Below are 23584 nucleotides of genomic sequence, written 5' to 3'. Positions count from 1 at the left end.
CCGTCTAAACTCGCCCTCAGCTGGGCAGTAGATCTCCCCCAAAGCCTCGTAGGCCGCGTGTAGTGAGTTTTGCTGTGTGTGGGAAGGGAGGTGTAAGACGCGAGTGCATCGTCATCTCGAACGGATGGCAACGCTCGAAGCACCTCTTCGTCCGACCACTCGAGAGCGTGGAAGGCAGCCTCGAATTGGCAAATGAACACCTCCCAATTACCTCCCTCGGCCACGAATTGCTCGACGGGCCCCAGCCGGCGCGCCCGTCCTGCCACCTGCTCCCCCCTGCTCCCCCCGTTGGGTGTTTAGCCCTGGTGGCTTTGGCGGGAGTGGCTGGCGTGACGAGGCTGGTTGCAGCTCATGCCTGGTTGGCTGGTCGGCCTCCGGGTCCCGTGGCGCCTCCTCCCGTAGTACGAGTGGGAGAGGGGGTCCCGACGCCGGCGGGCCCCCCATAGGGAGCCGACGCAGTAGCTCCTGGAGTGCCCTCTCCACGAGGGCCATGCGGTCCTCCATGGGGTAATCCATGGGGTCCAGGCCCTCTGCTGCTGCTCCTGGTAACAGGCCCCCTTGTTGCCCTGGACATGGAGGATCCCCAGCCCCTGCTTCCTCTTCTGTTGGCTCTTTTCCATGGAGGTTCTTCCTTGTAGCCATTGTCGATCCCACCGCTGCCACCAGAAACAAAGGAGAGCCGACACAAGGTTGCAGGGGGTTTGTCTTTTATTGCTTCCCCCAGTCCATACTCATCCCCAGCCTTCTCGATCCGGTTTCCGCCAATTCTCCCTTTTTCCCGCCCGATCGCTCTCTTATATCTCCTCGCCTGCTCCTCCCCCTTCCACTGTCACCATCCCACTCCGCCTTTTTTTGGTGGGAATCCTTCCCCTGACATCCCTTATAAAAGTATTCAATAGCTTCTTCATGAAACCTTTTAAGCAACACCTCCATAATACTTAGACAGGAAGTCTCACCAAGTCTCGAGAGGATGTTTTGGTAATCATGTAATGCATAATTGGTATTTGCAACGAATTTGGATTACCCAGAGAAAAGGCACCAATGGAAGATGATAACACGCAAAGATCTGCATAGATGGATTCAAGAATACATTGCTCTATTACCAACTCCCATTGAGGGAACAACCAATACTGCACTGGGTTTCCACTTACCAGTTGAATAACTATTTAGCTATCAAGAGGTTTAAAAACGATATTGTGGAATACAACACTTTATTTTTCTAAATTCCATACAAAGCGGCAGCCATTTAAGTGCATGCACAGTGAACACAATCCATGCCTTGGTGAATGTATTCCTAGTTTTTAGGCAGTGATGCTACGTTTAGTGAATCACACTATTTCTACGACACTATTTCTGTGAAGATATTTGGAAAAATGACCTATAATTTAACATTACACGTCTTCTTTTTAAGGAAGACAGATTCCACCTAAAAATAGTTCTTGTAGATACGTACCTGGGCTGTGTGTTTTTGGATTTCCGACATAATCAAAACTTTTAAAGTGACTTCCTGAAGTGCCTCAGCAGTGACTCTGCTCAGTGTGAGATTTCAATAGAACCTCACTGCACGTCACTGAAAGAGCACCAAGTCACTGAGTGTAAATGTGACTGAAGGAATATTCAAACACAATGGAAAACCCAGAGAGATCAGAAATCAGTGCAGGTTAGCAAACGGGAGGCCCAGGGCCAAATTATTGCAGTTCGCCAACCACTGTGCCACCACTCGCCCCTTGAAAGCATAAACCAACACGTTACATTGCAGAATATGAAAGTTTACATGAAAATATTTGTCATAAAAACCCACCTCCCAAGTCGACATCCACCTTGTAGTTGAACATGTGCGTGTGCACATTTCCCAGGACGTGATCGGATATTCTGGTGCCGTACTTGGTGCCGTCTCCAAATAGATAACTCGTCTGGAGGTACCCGGTGGCTTGGGTTCTTGTTTCAATGACTCCATTCTGGTAAAATATGTAGTCTATTATGTAATCGTAATTGTACACAACATTGATAGTCCTAATCACGAGCACATAGCTGACCAGGCCACCGTAGAACGTGTAACCGTTTTGAAAGTCGTTGTCGGTGTGGCGACGCAAGGGCACTCCGGTGTTGTGCTCAAAAATGCAGATGGAGTTTGGGTATTTCGTCGGCTTGTCCGCGTCCACAAAGTGGTACGTGTCCAAAAACGTCGCACTCTCCGGGCAGTCTATGCCCCTCACCAACTCAAAATTGTCAGCACCAAAGGTCCAGCCTGAGTCGATGGCTTTCAACTGCATCCCGACGGGTGTGTTTCCAGCATAAAAGGAGACTGCGTCTTGGAGGCTCATCTCATACACGAGTCGCTCATCGTTGTACTTGATGTCAAAGAGCTGGAGACCCGTGAAGGAGATTCTGAAAGCGAACGTCCAGGGCATGTACTGCACAAAGTTCCCGTCAACCCGGTATCGGTGGCCCTCGGGCTCGTACTGCCGTGGTCCCGCCTGAGACGTGTCTACTCTGAAGGCTCCGCGACGATCATACACAGCAGACTTCGCATTGCTGTCCAATTGCTTCACCTTGTTGACAGTTCCTTCATCGTATTTCCGAACAAATTCTTCAACACTGTCAAAATACTGGCCATCGTAATTTACTTTCATCACGCTCCAATCATCCGGATTTGTGCTGTTGTGATCGATCAGGATTTCAAGACTAACTGGCTGTAGATAGAAACCCTCCACATTTCTGAAGAGCTGAAGCCAGGAATGCCTTTGATTAGATTCAAAACCTCTTATGGGAAGGTCACCTGCAACCAGACACTTATCTCCACAATTATGAAACCAATAGCCATAACTCTCTTTCAAAATGTGTTCTATTTTGCCCATGATACCGGGGATCAGTTGTATATACAAGGATTTGTATTCTGGCATTGATGATGGTCGTGAGCAGTAATTAATTGTACGTTTCCTTGTTGAGGGATGGTATAGATTGTACCATCTTGGGTTCGGAATTGGACCAACCAAGTATTCTGCAACAGAAACTGAACTGTCAGCACCACGAAAAACCACTGCCTTGGCAACTCGTTCAGGCTTTGGTCCCCCATGGTCCAAGTAATTCAGGGCTTCTCTTTTTGTTGGGTTGTGGAGCTCAATCATGTAGATGTAATTGCTTTTCAAGGTTGCTTTTGTGACTGGGACAATATTGAGCGGCTTTTGATTTAGCAGAAATTTCTGTACAGCTGTTAACTCTGCAGGAGACAAGTCAGAGAAAATCTCTCTGGCTTTGTGGTTGGGCATCCATTTATTATGAGTGGAGTTAGTGGGGCATGTTTTTGGAGGCTGTGAACTTTGGCTCATCCATATGAGTACTGCCGTGAGTATCACGCTTAATAATAAAAAGAACAAGCAAAAAGGCACCCATAGTCTTGAGACTAATTTTGGTCGCTTCGCCATTTAGGCCAATTTTGTGAATTCAAACCTGGCTTGTTTGATGTTGAAATCTGAAACGGTAAGTTTTAATTAATACTTTTTGTATTAAAAGAACGTTAGAATTATGCTACTTATAAATACTAACATTTCACACGTAGTAGTACATTGATTTATTAACGATTAATCAACATGGATTTGTTACAACATGTAAAACTAGATTTGTGATACAGCATTGTAAAATATGTATTCTTTAAAAAACGCCACAATGCTATAATTTTTTTAAAATAAAATCCCAACTTGCGGGACTCATCGGGGGCAGGTGCATTGATGCGGCAAGCTGAAAAAAATAGGCTAGCCACAATTTCAATTACAATCCGAGTAAAAACAATAGACACGTTAATTAAAGACAGTCGCACACGTACAATACAGTATGTGTAATAAAATACATTGGTGTGTGTAGTGCACATGCGTCTAAGTGTACGGTGAAAACGGCAGGGGTGAGAACTAGGAAAAGCAGGAGCAACGAATAATCATCGAGAGTTAGGGATAATCATCTCTTTTATTCAGATCTGTATATAACTGCAGTACTTCTAACTGCTAGCACAGGACAGGCGACCGCCGCACCTACAACCTCATTGACGCTGGACGACGGTCGTAAGTGGGGCTGTATTAAGTCGAACCCTTATTATATGTTATACATTGGGGTTCCGTTCCGATAAACCCATTACGTACCGTAAAATACCAAAATGGACCACGAAAATGAATGAAAATAACCCAAACAAACATCTATTGTAAGTTAACATAACCGTTACCAACATTTCAGTAAAAAAACACACACACATTTGAAAATCCTTAAGTACCCTTCTGCACGTGCATCACATTTCCTCGTCTCGGACAAAGCGAATGACGAAAAGTTTCAAAAGTAGAAGGACATTTACAAAGAAGTGAAGAGCGTTGCGAAAGAGACGCTGGCTACGTTCGCTTTCAGCGCAGCTGCTGACTATCGGGCTATAACTCTACATACGCGTGCGGTAGAAGAGCAAAGCAACGCCATCAATCGACTCGGCATCAGTGGCAGTCTTTAGTTTAGGTGGTCGTAGCTATGAGCTGTGGTCGTTACTGTGGGGGTCTTAATTACGATAAGAAAGGACGTAAAAGCCGTCGTAAGTCGGGGGTCACCTGTACTGTTAATACGGTCCCGTTTCATTGTGCCATTGTTTGATATATATTTTTTACTTGTGCCATTTTTACCTAACACCGTTAGCGTAGAGGCCAAAAGCAAGTCAACTCACGGTTCTGTGTGATATGTAATAATGTCGAGGGTACACTGGCTTCCCAAACTTTTCCCCAAACTCTTCCCCACCCTTCCCCCATCGCCCTCAACTGTAACCCATCCCCCCTCCTCCACTAACGTATGAAGTACATTTTAAATGAACTATCTTTGAATGTTCGAATGGATTTTATGATTGCATAACACATTTTGAATTGTAGAGTATGTATAGAGTATGTAAAATATTGTATTGTTTAAGAATTTTTTTTCATTTTAGATGGGGTTTTTTCTTAGCAGAACCTAATAAGCGAGGTGTGAAATCCGGTTAGTCAGGGTTTTACTCGTACGACACTGTTACGTACAATATACATGTCGAGCAGAGAACAAACTTTCGGCAAAATGTTCGTATATAATTTAAGTCTTGAAATGATACATTTACCAGTAAACTTACAAAGTATTTTTTAGAGCAAACATGTGGGATTTTATCTCTCAACGCTTAGGTATTTTGTATAATTTGCACTTACAAGCTTATAATGCACAAATAACTCTCAGGCATCCAGCGGTCAAGGTGCTCCATCAAAAACGAATTATTATTATTCATACATTTGTCAATCCACTCATGGATTAATACTTTTGGCTCGATTTATGAAATGTGGTTATATTCTTTTAATGGGTACTGAGGCAGTAAATAGTGCACTGTTCTCTGAATCATGCGACTTGTTTAAACAATTTTTTTTTTAAATGTTGATCTAAAGCTTTCGTGACTGCAGTCATTCATATTCTTAGCTCTTTCGGTAAAGCCACGTTGAAGGGAAACAATAAAATATATATTGTTTTTTATATATATTTTATTATTGTATTGTTTCCCTTCAATGTGACTTTACCGAAAGAGCTAAGAATATATATTTTTTAACTATAAACTATTTTTGGTTTACCAGCTTTTTTGAGAAGCGACCTGGCCACAAATGATAGCTCAACGAAGTGGCTTATCATGTAGAAGTTGATGGCAGCCAAATACTCTAATGACATGTTTCTAAATGTGGAGGGAAAACCCGAAGGCCTCGGAGAAAAACACGCGACCACGGGGAGTACATGCAAACTCCAAATATACAGGCGTCAGGTTCTGGATGGAACCCACGACCTCCTGTATACCAGGCGAGATAGTTAACATCTCGCCACGGCTATTATCAGTGGCGAGTGATACCTCAACTGGTCCTGTCCCCCTGCCCATTGACCAGCCTGCACTGACCAGTGTGAAGTATATTGAAATAATCCCCATGACCAATATTGCTATGGGAGATCATCCAGCAGAGATTTGGCAAAGGGCTATACAGGGGGCCCAAAAGTCAGAACACATAGGCCTATTTCATTTATTTGAACACTGGCATATTTTTTTTTATTTATTCTTTAAGTTCACATTTTATCTATCATCAGTATTAATAACTATTTTTCTTATTCCTGTGGGGTCACCTCAAATATGTTGTTTACAAAATTCGACCAAGAATCCTTAATGAATTGAGACAAAACATAATTTATCAATGTTCAAAGATTACACCTGTAATTAAAAAAAGTCCTACATTCATTTCAAAGTAAAATTCTTCAATGTGTTCATGTTAATGGAAGTCAGTTTGAACATTTGTTCAAATACATTTGTAGCGCCGTAAATGGACTGCAAATATCCGCAATGGCGGACAGAGCCCATCAGGGGCGGTACAACTAAAATGGCGGGAAAAAACGTTAGGATTACTAGCCTGGGGGGGAGGGGGCTGCGGGGTATTCTACGATCCCCCGCAGACCCCTCCCGACGGGTGGGGGCTGTGGGGTGTTCTACGATCCCACAGAGCCCCGCCCCTCGGATATAAACTGTATATAAGGAGGGCCTCTGGAGAGCTTAGAGGCAGTTGCAGCTGAAGACTGAAGACCGAAGACTGAAGGCCGCTAGACCAGGACCCTGGACCCTCGAGCCCGATGCCCTTCTAAGGGCCGGGTCGAGCTTGGACCAGTGGTCGGACCAATACCGTACCAGGGTCGGTCAGGATAGCCTCCCCTAGGTCATGGATAGCCGGAGGGCGGGAAGCCAGCAGGGGGCAGTGTTAAGTCACAATAGCCCGAAGGCTGTATCTTCCTAGCTAGGGGGCGTAAGAGAGCTATTATAACAGTATATTAGACACACCGTGTTGCCTCTACAATATCGTCTCCATCTCCATAAAATAACACACTACACATTTAATAAAACTGTGTTTTGTCAAATTAAATACCACCCTATGTTTCCTAACTTTTGTGCCACCCTTTACATTTTTAGTAATATGGTCCATACAATTATATGAAATCATCGAAACAGTAAAGTTTCATATGAATAACAAATCTTACCTATAAATGCCATTTTTTGTCTGTCTGTGTGTGTGTTCGCACACTTGCGAAGAATTTGGCTCTCAAACGGTGGGGTTTATGTTTAAAAATAATAGCCAGGTATCACGCTGTAAGCCCTCTGATGAGCAAGCGCTCATCCTTTTTCCCATCCGTCAACTTTAAAGTAGTTAATAATAAAGGTTTTTGGGTTAGATCGCGTTTATTTATAAATGTGTCGTAACCCTCCACCACCCGACACGGCCAATCAGCAAAAAAAGTGTCACGTTGACAAAAGACAAATAATTCACTACTTCAGCCCACCGGTGTGTTGAAGAGTTAATCCACATTTACAGTTTGAGTACGACGTTTCGCTGGTAAATACATCCAGCGTCATCGGGCAATTCGCCAGAATGGTGAAAGCCTACGTGTTAAACTGTTTAAAGTAGTTAAATTAACGATTTAGTGCGATTTTCATTTATTTATTTACTTACGCGCGCTCGACCATACCAAGTCACACGCGTTCGGTGGGGGTGAGGGGGACATTTTCTTCCGTGTTAAAAATGCAATAAAAATACTCAAAACGCTGAGGTAAATTCTTCACAGTGTTATGTCCCACCCCGATGCGTGCAGTTACTACTATACAGTCAGTAGATGCTACTACTATAGGCCGTAGATATTACTGCAGAGCGGGCAGGGGGATCATGGCTGGGCAATCTCGGCGAGGCCGGGGGCTCTGCACGGGATTAGGCCTCACCACGGCAATGTTAAGTACTATTTTCTTGCTTCTTTTGCTAAACTCACATTGATAGAAACCTATTATTTAAATATCACCTTGCAAATATGACATTAATAATGTTTGTGTAAAGACAACTAATATTTATATTTCTTGTTTCTTTCACTAAACTCACGTACAAAGAACCCTATTATTTTAATAATCATCTTGGAAATATTAAAATATGTTTGTTTGTCTTCTTGGTTCTTTCGGTAAAGTCACGTAGAAGGGAAATAATAAAATAATAAAATTAAAACATAACAAAATACAATTCTCACGACGTTTCGGCCACAACACAAGTAGCCTTCTTCAGGTGAGGAAACAGAACTGTCGGAAAGACAGCGCTCCAATGAACACTGATAAGCTCGGCAGCGTATTTTAAGCTGGGTGGGAGGAGCAGAGCGCCTTGACAAATGAGTTTACATATCAACAGAAGAATTTAGCATTGAAGTAGCTGTGTTAATGTTATAGATTAGCAAGATGTTAAAGTCAGAAATTAGTATGTAACTGGGAGATTAGCATGATGTTAGTGTGAGGGATTAGCATGTAACTGGTCACGGAAGTAGCTATGTTAAAGTCAGAGTTTACATATCAACAAAGGCATTTAGTATATTGACGCTAAATAACTGCAATTACCCAACTATTATGCAATAAACCGATGTGAAAGAACTAAATATAAACTACATCAATATAATCAATATTGATGTAGTTTATATTTAGTTTTATATTTAGTTCTTTCACATCGGTTTATTGTATGATAGTTGGGTAGTTGCAGTTATTTAGCGTCAATATACTAAATGCCTCTGTTGATATGTAAACTCTGACTTTAACATAGCTACTTCCGTGACCAGTTACATGCTAATCCCTCACACTAACATCATGCTAATCTCCCAGTTACATGCTAATTTCTGACTTTAACATCCTGCTAATCTATAACATTAACACAGCTACTTCAATGCTAAATTCTTCTGTTGATATGTAAACTCATTTGTCAAGGCACTCTGCACCTCCCACCCAGCTTAAAATACGCTGCCAAGCTTAGCAGTGTTCATTGGAGCGCTGTCTTTCCGACAATTCTGTTTCTTCACCTGAGGAAGGCTACTTGTGTTGTGGCCAAAACGTCTTGAGAATTTTATTTTATTATGTTTTATTTTTATTATTTTATTTCCCTTCTACGTGACTTTACCGAAAGAACCAAGAAGATGAATCCCTGCAGTCATGAAAGCTTTAAAACGAAATGTTTGTTTGTGTGCTGACAACTAATATTTCTAAATTCACTTGATAAATATTAATATATTTATTATTGTGTCTAAGTTCTTGTGTGCGTGTGAGTCCATGTGCATGTATGCACTATGTGTATGTGTGTACGTCCGTGTGTATGTGTATCAGTCGATGTGTGTGCGAGTTAATGTGTGTGCGTGAGTTGATATGTCTGTGTGTCAGTCGATGTGTGTGTGTGTGTTAGTCAATGTGTGTGCGTGGTGTGTGTACACAACTAATATTTAACAACTAGGTTACTACATTTTTTAATACTAATGTGTGTGTCTAAGTCCATGTGTGCGTGTCAGTCCATTAGTGTGTGTCTGAGTCAATATGTGTTTGTGTCAGTCGATGTGTGTGTGTGAGTCGATGTGCCTGTGTGTGTCAGTCTATGTGTGTGTGTCGATGTGCCTGTGTGTGTCAGTCAATGTGTGTGTGTTAGTCGATGTGTGTGCATGGCTCCATGTGTGTGTCAGTCCATTTCTTTGTGTGTGTGTGTAGGTCTATGTGTGTGTGTGAGTCGATGTGCCTGTGTGTGTCAGTCGATGTGTGTGTGTGAGTCGATGTGCCTGTGTGTGTCAGTCAATGTGTGTGTGTTAGCCGATGTGTGTGCATGGCTCCATGTGTGTGTCAGTCCATTTCTTTGTGTGTGTGTGTACTATTTTGTGTGTCAGTCGATGTGTGTGTGTGAGTCGATGTGCCTGTGTGTGTCAGTCAATGTGTGTGTGTTAGCCGATGTGTGTGCATGGCTCCGTGTGTGTGTCAGTCCATTTCTTTGTGTGTGTGTGTGTGTAGGTCTATGTGTGTGTGTGAGTCGATGTGTGTGTGTAAGTGAAAATTAAAAAAATACATTGTGTGTGCGTCTAAATCGATGTGTGTGAGTCAATGTATGTGTGTGAAAGTCCAGGTTTGTGTGTGAGTCGCTATGTGTGTTTTGTAAGTCAATGTGCGTGTGTGTGTGTGGGTCGATGTGTGTGTGTAAGTTGATGTGTCTGTGTGTGTAAGTCGATGTGTGTATGTGGTAGTCAATGTGTGTGCGTGGTGTGTGTGTGTAGAAAACTAATATTTTAAAATTAAGTCAATTTTTAAAGAATAATAATGTGTGTGTCTAAGTCCATGTGTGCGTGTGACTCGATGTGTGTTGTCTGCATCGATGTGTGTGTGTGAGTCGATGTGTCTGTGTAAGTCCATATATGTGTGTGTGTAAGTCGATGTGTGCGAGTCACTGTGTGTGTGTGTTTGTGCAAGTCGATGTGTGTGTGGGTCGATGTATGTGTGTGTGTAAGCCCATGTGTTTGTGTGTGTGAGTCCATATGTGTGTGTGTGTGTGTGTTAGTCCGGGAAAACAACCTCTTACCTCCTCATGCTGCCGGACGGGCAACGCTGTCGTGGACAGTGCTGTGGGGGGGAGGGCCAATTCCGATTGGCCTTTCCCCTCATGGCATCTGTGACCACCACAGCGGCTAAATGGGGGCTCTGGACGGATGCGAGGGGCTGGTAACCCCTCCACCTTCAATTAACTACCACTAAACTATCACGGAAAAATGTAATTCACAAGCTTGTGCCGGAGGCGACGGTGGGACAAGCGTCTATGACGTCTCCTGGCCAAACCTCATTTGGCGGAGCCAGGAGATTGAATCTTTACCCTCGGGGCTCCTCCAGAAACAACAAAAAGCCACTGCGGATGGCCACGTGGGATGTTCGAATGCTCACTGCAGAGGAGAGGCTGCCATTCCTCTGTCGGGAGCTGGACCGGTACCGCCTGAATCTCTGTGGTATTCAGGAAGTCCGGTGGACCGGCTCTGGCTCCTGCCACCATGAGGGGTGGACAGCCCTCTTCTCGGGGCAGGAGACTGCCAAACAACAGGGAGTGGCTCTTCTTCTAAACAAAAGAATGAAGGGGGCGTGGGAGCGTGGTGGTGAGGTGTGGGAAGCTGTAAGCCCCAGGCTACTTTGGGCTCGCCTTCCCATCAACCGGAGGCTAGGAGTGGTGGTCATGGTTACTTATGGCCCCACAGAAGACGAACATCCATGGAGGGATGCAGGCAAGGCCGATGAGTCAGATGCCTTCTATGACTTGTCACAGGTGCTAGCTAAAGTGGCCCCTCGGGATAGAGTCATCTTGTTGGGTGACTTCAATGCCCGAGTTGGTCATGATGCTGGCACCTGATCTGAAGTGATTGAAAGGCATGGGCTAGATCAGCTCAATAACAATGGCAGGAGGCTCCTAGATTTTTGTGCAGCCCATGGGCTTGTTATTACCAACACGCTGTTCCGCCATTGGCGCATCTACACAGCATCATGGATGCATGCCGGGTCCAAGCAAGAACATCTTCTGGACTATATAGTGACAGAACAGTGGATGCAGGCCCATGTCCTTGACACCAGGACCTACCATGGAGCTGATCTGCCCACTGACCATCGACTTGTCATCTGGTGGGTATACACCCAGGACCCCATTCAAACCTAAGGTGGCCTGATCTCAGCTAGCTGATGAAAGTTGCAAGCGAGAATTTCATCATCGCTTGCGGCTGGGGTTGGCATCGTCCCCCACTCCTCCTGATGTCGAGGGGAAATGGGCAAGGTTTAGGACTGTGGCTCATGCAGCTGCAATGCCTGCTTTGGGTACACAATCCAGACCTCCCCAGAGACCCTGGCTGACAGAGGAGGTGTCCAAGTTGGCTGAGAAAAAGCAACAGGCCCACTCTCATCGGCTACAGCATCCCACGTCGGAGAATGAGGAGGCTTACCGCAGCCTTTGCTCGAAGGTTCGGAGAGCCGTGAGGCGCTTCAGGGATGGGTGGTGGTCACGGGTTGCTGAGGAGATGGAGTCTGCCTCAATGGCCCGCGATCACAAATCGCTCTTTAATTCCATAAAAAAGTAACCTGCAGCGCCACACCAATTACCATAATTAGAAGAAAGAATGGTGATCAAATCTCCGACCCCAGGAACAGGTTTGCAGCTTTGCTGAGCATTTTTGTGAGGTTCTGGGGGAGGGGAAATCCCTCAGCCTGGAAAACAACGTGGGACAAAGTGGGAATGACCCTCCCGAGGCTGCGGTGCCTCAAATATTGGAAGAAGAAGTCACCCCCTGTGAGTGGCTGGCAGAGGTGCCATCTGTTGAGGAAGTCCTGAAAGCGATCCAGAGTCTGAGACCAGGAAAGGCACCGGGAAGAGATGATCTCCCAAGCAAAATGCTGAGGGAGGGTGGCGTTTGTGCACAGACTGCCCTACATGACATCATAACAACAATCTGGACCACTGGACGGGTTCCGCAGGATTGGAAGGATCCCCTGGTGGTCCTCCTCTTTAAGAAGGGGGACCACACAGACTGTAACAACTACAGGGGCATCTCATTCCTCAGTGTGCCGGGAAAGGTCCTGGCAAGAATTATTCAACTTCGCCTTGCCAGGCACGCTGAGGAGAGGCTTGCGGAGCCTCAATGCAGTTTCAGGAAAGGGTGGTCTTGTACAGATGCCATATTTTCTGTCTGTCTGCTACAGTAGAGGTGTAGGGAATTCCAGCAAGACCTACATCTCTGCTTTATTGACCTGGACAAAGCCTATGATACCATCACTAGGCCTGGGCTTTGGGTTGTTCTTTGTGCTTTTGGAGTCCCTGACCCTCTGCTCATGATCATTAAGGACCTTCATGATGGTGAGCGGGCCCGGAAAAGACTACGTGGCCGGGAGTCGGAGCCATCCCTGTACACCTTGGGGTGCGCCAGGGATGTTCTCTGGCTCCCACATTATTTCACATCTATTTCGACCACGTCGCTCGTGAAGCCTTCAATAGCTGTACCGGAGGAATTTCCATCTGGTACAGATACAATGGGAGGCTGATCGATGCCCAGGTGCGGTCAAGGGATGGCTCCCTATTGCTCAACCATGTTATGTATGCCAATGATCTGGTAATTGCTGCTCACTCAGAGGAGGAGTTGGAGGCGCTGCTGCTGAACCTGGAGCTTGCCACTAAGAGGTGGCGTCTTACCATCAGCCGCACCAAAACTAAGCACCTGCCTGGATATTTTGTACCATCGGACACTCCACCCCCATAACTCCCAATTGGTGGTAGGGCAGTTGTGGAGAGAGTGGAGAGTTTCCCATATCTGGGCAACGTGCTCATGACCGGCTCCACTTTAATAGTAGAGGTCTCACTCCAAATCAGTCGAGCGGCATTATCTTTCATCAGTTGCGTAATGCTGTGTGGAAGCTACCTGGTCTATCGCTTCCCACGAAGCTTCAGTTCTTCTCGGCCACAGTCATTCCCTCCCTTCTCTTAGCTTGCAAAACGTGGACCCCCTTAATGGAACATCTTCGCCGGTTATAAACATTTAGGCTGGCCTGCCTACGATCCATCCTGGGTTTAACCAGGCTGGATTATGTGAGGAGCTCACAAATCTTTGAAAGATCTAGACAAAGTCCCATCGGTGAGCTCCTCCGGCAGACAAAGCTGCGTTAGCTGGGTCATGTAGCCCGCATGCCCAGCCATTGAATGTCTAAACAGCTTTTGTTCGGCCGGATTGAGGGGGTTAATTGGGCATGGCATGGGCTAGAGAAGAGATGGAGTGATGTGGTACAGGAGGATGTGGAGCTGAGTGGACTTGCCGATGACTGGTACTAGCGGTGTCAAGATCGGCCTCTGTGGAGGAGGCTCGTGAAGGACGCTACTGGGCTGTTGGAGGCAGTCGCCCTCCAACAACAATGGAGGCCGGAGGAGCGACGCTCACAACAACGAGCGGAGGGCCGGCTGGCTAAAGCACAGCAAGTTGGCACAGTAGGGGTCACAGGTGGTGCATCAGCCAGTCATCTCAGTCAGTCGACCTGTGGAATCTGGGTCTGCCCCGTGACCTCCGACACTTCACGTGGCCTTAAAGTGCACATAGCCTGGCACAAGGGTTGTGGTGACGTCTCCACCACTTAGTGTTGAATTGCGGTTGTTGCTGTGTAAGTCTATGTGTGTGTGTGAGTCGATGTGTGTGTGTAACTCCATGTGTGTGTGTCTAAAGTCGATGTCAGTGTGTGTGAGTTCATATGTGTGTGTGTAAGTCATTGTGTTTGTATGTGTGTGGGTCGATGTCTGTGTGTGTAAGTCGATGTGTGTGTGTCTTTTTTGCCCGGGCAACGCCGGGTACTTCCCGCTAGTCATATATAAATGCACAGGCAAATCTGAATGTTTCTGTTGCAATGGGTGTTTTTTTTATTTTTTCTCTTTCAAAAACATTAGCATTAAAACTTCTTATCCTGTACGAGCCTGTAACAATGACTAGCTATCAATCATTAATCAAACTGGTTTGTTGTGGTGCCGACATGGATTGCAGACAGAATGATTATTTATCAAACAGAAGGGTGGTGCTAATGCACCTGCATATGAGCAAAATCCTCTCTCAGCTTAGTAGTGGTTGGTTATATACGAAGCAGATGCGTTCCTGTAGCTTCTTTCGGATATTAAAACTTTGTATTTTGAATAACTTATAATTTTAGTAGAATGAGGATGTGTTCCCAGCTTTTGTAACTTACCATTTCATACTATAAACACTCCATAACTTACCATTCATATTGTAAATGATACAATATTTTATTCCACACACTATTGGAATTAAAAGCTGATTAGCCCAGATGAATGTAAACAAACATTCTGTGTATTTTGCTGCCAAAAAACTAAAATTGTTGACGACTTGATTCAACTTGTTCTATTTAAAAGCGTACCCATCGAAAACTGATTGGTCCACACAAGAGACAGCTTTCTTTTGAGCCTAGTCTCAAAATGGTGTTAGACCAGAGGACTTGAAATGGTTTCAGTTTGGTGTTTTAACATCTTAACACCTATTTTGTTGCCAGAAAAAAGGGGGAAACTCATTCTCATATTTTGGCACTGGCAAAGGAGGTCCCATGATGTAGATGCTCACCCCGAGCTCTCATTACTCTGATAGTGCATTGTCTTTGGGCTGTACGCCTTTTAGCGTCCTCTGGTCTAACACCGTTTTGAGACTAGGCTCAAAAGAAAGCTGTCTCTGGTGTGGACCAATCAGTTTCAAAGACAATGCATATATTATCAGTGTTTTTTGTTTGCATTCTGACCACAAGTATTGTGGTTAATGTCTCAACACTTGTTTTGTTGCCAGAAAAAAGGGGAAAACTAATTATCAGTATTTAGCATGTTAATGGAAGATCGAAGGGCAACCTCCACTTCGAGCACGCAGAGGTGGCTCTGTTAATGTGAGAGAAATGAGCATGTAATGTAAGATCGCAGAGCCGCAGCCACGTCGGCGCACGAGGTGACTGAGAAATTTTACCTGTTAATGTAAAATCAGAGAGCCGCAAATAACAACTACCATCGGAAGGTAGGATGGAAAAATCACAGCCAGCTATGACTTAAACTGGTTAATAACGTCCTTCCAATGATTGATCAGTAAGCCATCACCCCAACCGTGAGGAAGGCGCCATCTTAAGATCCAATCAAAACCATTACCTTGCCTTGCATAGCAGGGATAACCAAAAAGATTTCAAAAATCTTGAACAAACAAGTTCCAGGTCCGATTTAACAAAGTGCATAAAATTAGTGATCTTATCCCATCTGTGAAGAACAAGATTCCTGACATGCAATACCTCAGCGTCTACAAACTAAGTTGTATCTGCCATAGAAATTAGATTGGGGAAACTAAACGACATGTCTCAGAGTGTTCATGAACATAAGGCAGATCTGAAACACGGCAGGACCAATACTTCTGCCGTGGCTGATCATTACTTTAATGCGGCTGGCTCTTATGAAATTTATTTCTTCAAGACGATGGTACTTTGCAAGCCTACTGGCTATCAACAAAGATTCGTTCACAAAGCCATCCATATATACAGATACAAATTCAACCGAGACAACGGTTATAAACTAAGCAATCATTGGAAAGATGTCATCAACCACTTTGGGTCATTAATTCATTTGTGTTTTCTTGTCAACCTCTACCGTCACCAGTGTGGATGGGTGTAACGAGGTGCAATGCCCCCCCCCCCCCATCTCTACCCCCCTCTCTCCCCCTATCTCTACCCCCCTCTCTCTCCCCCCTATCTCTACCCCCTTCCTCCCCCCCATTGTCTACCGCACTTGGAATGCGCCCCTCACCCTCAGCTCCACCTCTATCCCGCGCTTTACTCCTACATTCGTATTGGCTGCCCCATCGATGCTGTTTACGCCGCACAACTTTCCTCCTCGCAACTCTAATCCTCTGCCCACTCACAACTTTGGAAGCCCTTATAAGCAGTTGCATTTGGAGGTTTGCCCCCTCTTTTCTCTCTGCCTGTTGAAGACCGCTTTTGTTGCGACCGAAACGTCGTGGGTTTTTTTGCTTTTATTTTTAATTTTATTTTCATCTTCTTTTACATTTTATTTTATTTAAATTTTATTTGCTATCTACGTGACTTTACCGAAAGGACCAAATAATATGGACCCCCGCCATTAATAATAATTAGCGGCTGACATCACTTCACAGGGGGGGGGGGGGGCGAGGCGCCTCCTCCCCCTCCTCGGCGTCAACTTACAACCCTCACTACAAAGGCAGAACCCTCACGTCACATGATCTCCGTCACGCTATTGAGACATCAAAGTAAAAAGGACGTCATGATGAACAAGAGATTATAACCCTAAAATGAAATAAGTCTGTGTCACCGGGGTCTTACAAATTGCACACGCATTGATGCAATGAATATCACGTCGCGGTCTGATTTTCGCTTGCAGGTTTCAGATTTACTGCAATACACCCATCCTTGGACGGGCTATAGGCTAGTCAGAAATAATAGCACATTGTCACTGAAACCAAAAATACAATATAACAATCTATTTGAAAATAACTACACATTTGGACAATTAGCATTACAGTGTTGTACAATGTAATAACTTATATATAAACAAAGCAACACTGATGGATATACATCCCTCAGACAGGAGAATGAATCACCACAATAGCAGCAGCGATTGATCTTTTTAAACAGCCGTTCAGACAGTACTGGCCAGTGAATCCCAGTGCACGATAATGCACAACACGTAGCAGCTATAGAACCTGAAGCAACAAATAAGAATTATACTTGTAGCATTAATTTATCGGTTGCGTTCATGGTGGTAAAATGTACAAAGCTACATTATTTAAACGTTTCCGAAACACAGGTCGTGTAGCAAAAAAAATGCTTGTGAGTCGCGTTAATGAGTTCTGTATCCTGGGTACATGCAGTAAACGGCCTGGGGCCATGATGTGGTGTTATGCATCAAGAATAATGACTAAGGAAAATATGTTCTTGATTGTTCTATAGAGTATACGAACATGGCCCAATCATCGAGAGCTTGGGAGACATGTCGGATTTATTTATTTATATATGTCAGCGAGATTACATAAATGCATCTTCTGACTGATAAGACGTGTAACACTAACCCATTACCTCACTCTCATCGAACACTCAACAGAAATTCACTAATGTCCATCACATTATGCGGGCACTCACGTTTACGTGGCGTAGTGATTGTGAATGGTTGAGTTACGTAAGTGAGGTTTTATAGAGCAGGAAGTAGGTTAATTGGAGGAAGGCTGGGAAATATATGGATACATGTTTAGCCTTGGGGACACAAGCGAGGATGTAATATAACCACTGACGGGGGGAACCTGGTTCGGGGATCTCGCTCATAGGATGGTCGCTAAGAGCTCGGCCCCAATCGCGGAGAGGAAAGGGTGCGTACTGACGAGTACTGGGGGAGAAGAGCGAGTTCGGGTAGCAGAGGAGATATGCCTTCCTGGTGTAATAATCATCATTTCGACTTGTGATGCGCACAGTATTCGCCCACTCTCACACAGAGAGAGATCGAATCAAGAGGCGCGAGGAACCGCAGGCACGCGAGAAGGCAGCCACATGGTGATCCGACGCCAAAATTATCTCAAGCTCTACGGTCATCCATATATGAAGGCGTTATTGGCCAATTAATGAGCGTTTACATGTGGGAGGAAACTAGAGCACGTAGATAAAACCCACGCGTGCGTGTGGGAAGCACTCTTATTCCATACAGACAATAGGTGGAGTCCATATTTTAGCTGTACTGCTTGCTACTGGTGACCCAGGGTATTCTTCCTTGATGCCCACGGCAAAGGGAGTTTCACAAACATTTTTGAGATCCACCAACCCTCGCCTCCACTGCTGGATCACAGGCATGCATGCCCACCACCGCCCTAAGAGGAGTGAGGATGCCAGGAGATATACCTACCAGAGAGTAATGTAAGTGACAGGTGAAAAGTTACGTTGATTCGAGTACTATGAGAAGAGATGTGACAGTCCACTTCATATGGACAGGTCGGGGGAGATTCGCGAGCAAGTGAATAGAGTTAACAGAGTGTGTTGACATAATGCATATGGCTTAGGGGCAGCTACATTTGGTGGTAATGAAGAGTGATAATGACATAACCTAGCGAAAATACAGTATGTAGATTTAACTCCCTATTTATTGTTGTACTAAATTTATAGAATACAGATTTTTGTATAATGGTTATTTATGTAGTGTATTGGATAATGTACATATGCTAAATGCTCTTGTACAAATCATTTTTAGGAGAGTCTCATATCAGCCAACCACTGCTGCCTTCTTATAGCAAGAGTAAAAAAAATGAACCCTCAAATATTCAGAAAATTCCTTCAGTGGAGCATCCGTCATTGACAGCTCCTCCCAAAATCTGTGGCACATAGCGTTAACAGTAGATGAGGTCAATTTGTTATCATACTTTATTTTTAAAGCACAATGCGTTTCAAGAAGGTGCCAGCTTCATTGCAATGTGAACTCTATTATCTTTTTATTTAAACACTGGTTCAGTGTGAAATAATTCTTTGCTTTTTTTAGACTTGATATCCCAGTAGTTTCCCCCCTAATCTGGGAATTTGTTCATTGATTAATGGAATCTCGCGTCTAATTCCTGCTGTAATTGGTGGCATATCGCACCGGCGCACCATTTACACAGGACTAATCATCGTGGTGCACCCGAGATTATGAGATCCGCGATATGGTCCCTCCCATATCACCGAGTATTACTGGGATTTTGATATACGATCTATTCTGCTGAACTACGTATGACCGTTCATTAATTGGCTGAAAACGTATTCATATAGAGAAAACCGCAGAGCCTGGACAATTGTTGGTGCAAACCCACTGTTTGGCTGCCTTTCAGCTTGTCTGTGGTTTCCCGACAATTGGTAGATGCAATTTACGTGAATCACACGAGATAAAATAAACCAATCAATAGTATTATTACAGTTCGGTGATGAAGGACTCATGGGGCTTGGCCGGCATCTTGGAATCACCATTATAACAGATTATGGATTTTTACGTACTACGTTTCAATGGAGTTATTGATTGATATCGAAGCAATGATAGGTCAAGAAAGATGTCTCAGTAAACTCCCAAAAAAGTGCATCTCTCTATCCTTTATTTTCCAGCATTTCTCCCATCGTATTTACCAGAATCCATGCTTCAACATTTGTGTCACATCGTTTTGGTGTTCATAGCGCCTAGTGCGGACCACTGCTCCCCACCCCAACTCAACAGTGCTGTACTATGCAATAATGACAACACACTTTGGTGTGTCCTCATACACTGAAAGGGCCTTGGGCAGGAGTTGGAAATCTGTGGCTCCGGAGCCGCGTGATGCTCTTTAAGGACTGCTTCGTGACCTTATTAAGGACCACCGTCTCGTATTCAGATGCATTGCGGCTTCTGAAATGTTGTGGGGTTTTTTACGAATTCGAAAAAAATGGCTGCTCTTGTTATTTTGGTTGCCGATCCCAGGTGATGGGAGTTACCTGACCATACTTCACCACACTGGTCAGTGCGGGCTGGTAAATGGGGGAGGGCGAAGACTGGTTTATATATCATCACTGATGTTAGCTATACAGAGATTTTGTCAATCCACTGCTGGATGAAGGCCTCCCCACTTCCTTCAACTGAGAATCCCCAAACTGTAGAACCAATCTGTGAACATACTCCTCGGTTCTTTTGGTAAGGTCACGTAGATAGAAAACTAATAGATCACAACGTTTCGATCGCAACATAAGCAACCGTTATCGGGTGAAACAAACACAGCAGGAGAACTGCTATCTGTGAACATTTTGTCTTGACAAACCTATCAGAACCACCACACTTTTAAATACCTATGAAAACATTAAAGGCAGGCTTTTTTGTATTTTCAGATCTCATTTATAAATCACAATGTGATAAAGCCTCCATTTATAAACATGCGGTTCCATTATTGAACAAAAGTAACAATGCATTTTTTGAAATACATGTATACCTGATTAAGTGCACTTAGTACCGCATGCCTTGTTGAGTTTTTAGCACACTGAGCGGAGAGCTTTGAGCCGTTGCACATCACTCAACCTTCAGTTCCTGCTACTGCAGCGGTTTCAATAGAACAACAACTTGACATATAAGACCGCTGCAGGTGTAAACATAATCATGGTCAGTATGCCCCGCTCTGTTTACAAGTACATCCACACAGTGCACGTCTTGTGTGTTTAGATCCTTGCAGCAGCAACAGCGACACAAGCAAGCCCGTTCCACTAGAAACGCCACTGCGACTAATTCAAAGCACATCCTCTCACACGAGTAATCTTTTGAATTGTATTCTTCGCTCGACTTCACAGCCCCCTTTTGTCAATCCACCGCCGAGTGACGGCCTACCGCACGACGCGTCAGCCATGCGGGGTTGTTTGACCGTACTTCACCATGCAGGCGCAGTACGTGTTGGTGAATAAAAGTAGGGGTTTGAGGACGATGGGGGTGGGTGGGGGGAAGTAGACACAATTAAAATAGCACTTGCCTCAGATGTTAGCTGTTGCAATTGACACGGAAACCTGGTGCGCAAACGTGGTTACCATCATCATCATCGAGCCACGCGGACATCCGAATGACTTCCACCCAATGATCTCGCGACGCGTCCCTTATTTTCACACGGTAATAATAATCACGTGGAATGAACGGAACGTTAAATAAACACATTTTACACACGGTGATAAAACAAAAAAATAAAATTCACGTCGTAAACACCAAACACTATTATTCTCTCCCCGGAGACGATCATCTATAGTTATTACACTCTGTGACTGGCAGGCCGGTGTGTGTGTGTGTGTGAGAGTGTGTGAGAGCGATTGCTGCTCACCCGAGTCGGATTTTGTTTTGGTTCACGCGCTTGTCCCAACTCACTGACTCGCAGTGCGCCGAGCGGCCGCGCGTTCAGCAAAATGTTCACATCCACGGCGTGACGTCACAACGCAATCACACCACCCCCATCCCGCATCGAGGTGAAGATTCATTATTCTTGGTTCTTTCCGTAAAGGCACGTAGATAGAAAAATATATATATAAAAATAAAAGTAAATTCAATAAAAAATAGTATTTATTTTCATATAAATAAAGTATTTTTGTTTTTATTATATCTACGTGACTTTATCGAAAGAACCAAGAATATGAATTCCTGCAGCCACAAAAGTTTTAAGTGAAGATTTCTGTCCTGGACAGCAATTTTCAGACCTCATGTCCTCGCCCGATAGTTCTTGGAATGCTGTAGGGAATGCCGGCATAAGGTACTAACCACGAGAGTACTCGGCACGCCTATCCATCACCCTATAATTTATGTACAATATATGACCTATAATGCTGTGAACGTTTTCTTTGTCAATTCTAAAGATATCATGAAGCGAAATAGGTGCAGCGTGCTGAAATAATCCCCTGAATGGCGTTCGTAACGATGGTGCCTGAAAATAATCACTGCCAATTGGAGGTTCAGAATGAGATGGAACAACTCCGCAAAGCCTGTCAGTACAAAAAAGCGTGGTGATGTGGATATGTATCATGCTGCATATTTAATATCCTGCAGCAGTGTCCATAACGAGTGGGTGTGTTACTGCTTTGTGCTGACTTTCGTTTTTTTGCTCAACTTGCGCAAAACAAAATTAATGCACAATGAGTCTATAGGCTGAGTTGGCCTAATTTCTCCCATACATTTAGTTTAATTAGCTAAACGCTTTTTTATCTTAAATGTGCCATGTCTATTTTTTGTCAAATGATTGTTGGAGGGATATAACCTGTAACTCAGGATAAATTATGAAATCAAGAATACATAATGAAAAACATTACAATAATAGGGGTTTCCCCCTCTTTTTCCCCTTTTTTTCAGAGGACGCCAAAAGGCGTCACACAGCTCGAAGACAATGCACTATCAAAGTAATAAGGGCTCGGGGTAAGCATCTCCATCATTAGACCTCCTTTTCCAGTACCAAAGCATAATAATAGGGTTTTTCCCTTTTTTATGGCAAAAAACTGAAACCTTTTTACAATAAATCATGTGTGCATTAACCACAATACTTATGGTCAAAATGCAAATCATGCCAATGTGCCTTAAGAATAGCGTTTGCCAGCTATGACATGAATCATAAATCTGGTGACTACCAAAACATTTAATAAAAGTATACAACTGCACAAACAAGTGTGTACAGATGCATGGTGGGAATTACAATGAGAGACAGACGTCAGTTGGAAGATATCTGGTGGCGCACTAAGGCATCACTTGCTTGCGCTTTGAAGGTATTGTCGTGTTGACACTGAAGGAGGATAAGATTCTGACTTGTGGGCAGGTCTTAGTTTTGTTGCGTGTATGCACGTGTACTATCTGATATGTTGCAACAAGCATAGAGCTCAATGTTATTCTGATATACTGGTTGATACTTTGACGTTATTGAATATGATATACTACATAATACAATTCTTAGTCTGTTTCCTCCTGGCGAGATGTATGTATGTTGAACTTCGTTCGCACCGTACATTGCCAACCCTGCTAATCGGACGTGGGTCTATGCACTTTGGGATGTGAGGTCTTGAAATTTAAAATAAAAAATAACATACCCCTGGAAAACGAAACAGCGAGAATCATGATTCCATTAAAGTTATTGTTAATCGTATTGCTGATGTTGATGTAGAGCAACAACTATAATTTTATATTGACGTGGTTGATTATATCAGGAGTAGCGGAGTGTATCACTGAGGTGCCTCCTTTGCATTTGTGAATCGGGCTTTGAGTCGCTATAGTTTGATGGTTCTGTTCTGGGTGATGACAGTCGCACACTGGGGAGTTTTACATTTTTAATTTGTGCATTGAGTATTCACGTCTGCCGTGGTTTGTGACAATACTGTTTAGGGTTGCCCATAGGCTTTTTTGAACTCAAAGCCAGAGATTAAATAATGAAGACCTACCAACATGACAATACGGAAAGAGTACTTAATGTTTTCCAACCTGTGTTTGTCCTCAGCTATAGGTTAAAACACCATATTTACTTAAGAAAACAAAATAGGCTTGGGCAGGTCACGTTGCGAGACGAGATGATAGCCAATTATTCAAGATAAACAAGTGGTAGCAAAAGGAATTGAACGCATCGGAGAAGATATAAACTGAGTAGATGGAGCAATGAAATCAGCTCGAGCACAGCTGCCTGGATGGATTTCTGCATTTCCTGAGCATGA

At 44.1% G+C, this 23584-nt stretch overlaps 1 protein-coding gene across 2 annotated transcripts in view; it reads right to left on the bottom strand.

Annotated features, from left to right (window-relative positions):
- Positions 1–21329, bottom strand: part of LOC116938773 (diamine oxidase [copper-containing]-like) — a 42147-nt gene extending 20818 nt beyond the window's left edge. The window contains exons 1-2 of one of the 2 annotated variants that reach the window (XM_032946387.2): positions 21229–21329; positions 1802–3472 (exon numbers count right to left, since the gene is read on the bottom strand). In XM_032946387.2, coding sequence (XP_032802278.2) covers positions 1802–3425 — 1624 coding nt within the window. In that variant the 5' untranslated portion in view covers positions 3426–3472; positions 21229–21329. Of the gene's footprint in view, positions 1–1801; positions 3473–4693; positions 4773–21228 lie in introns of those variants that run through there. The other variant, XM_076055801.1, reaches the window with a different exon arrangement.
- Positions 21330–23584: the final 2255 nt, after the last annotated feature.

This window comes from Petromyzon marinus, chromosome 4 (assembly GCF_048934315.1).
Source record: "Petromyzon marinus isolate PM22_M1 ecotype Great Lakes invasive population chromosome 4, UKy_Petmar_22M1.pri1.0, whole genome shotgun sequence".
Classification (NCBI taxonomy): domain Eukaryota; kingdom Metazoa; phylum Chordata; class Hyperoartia; order Petromyzontiformes; family Petromyzontidae; genus Petromyzon; species Petromyzon marinus.
Note: the sequence above shows the minus strand (reverse complement) of the source record. Positions and strands in the feature narration are given on the sequence as shown.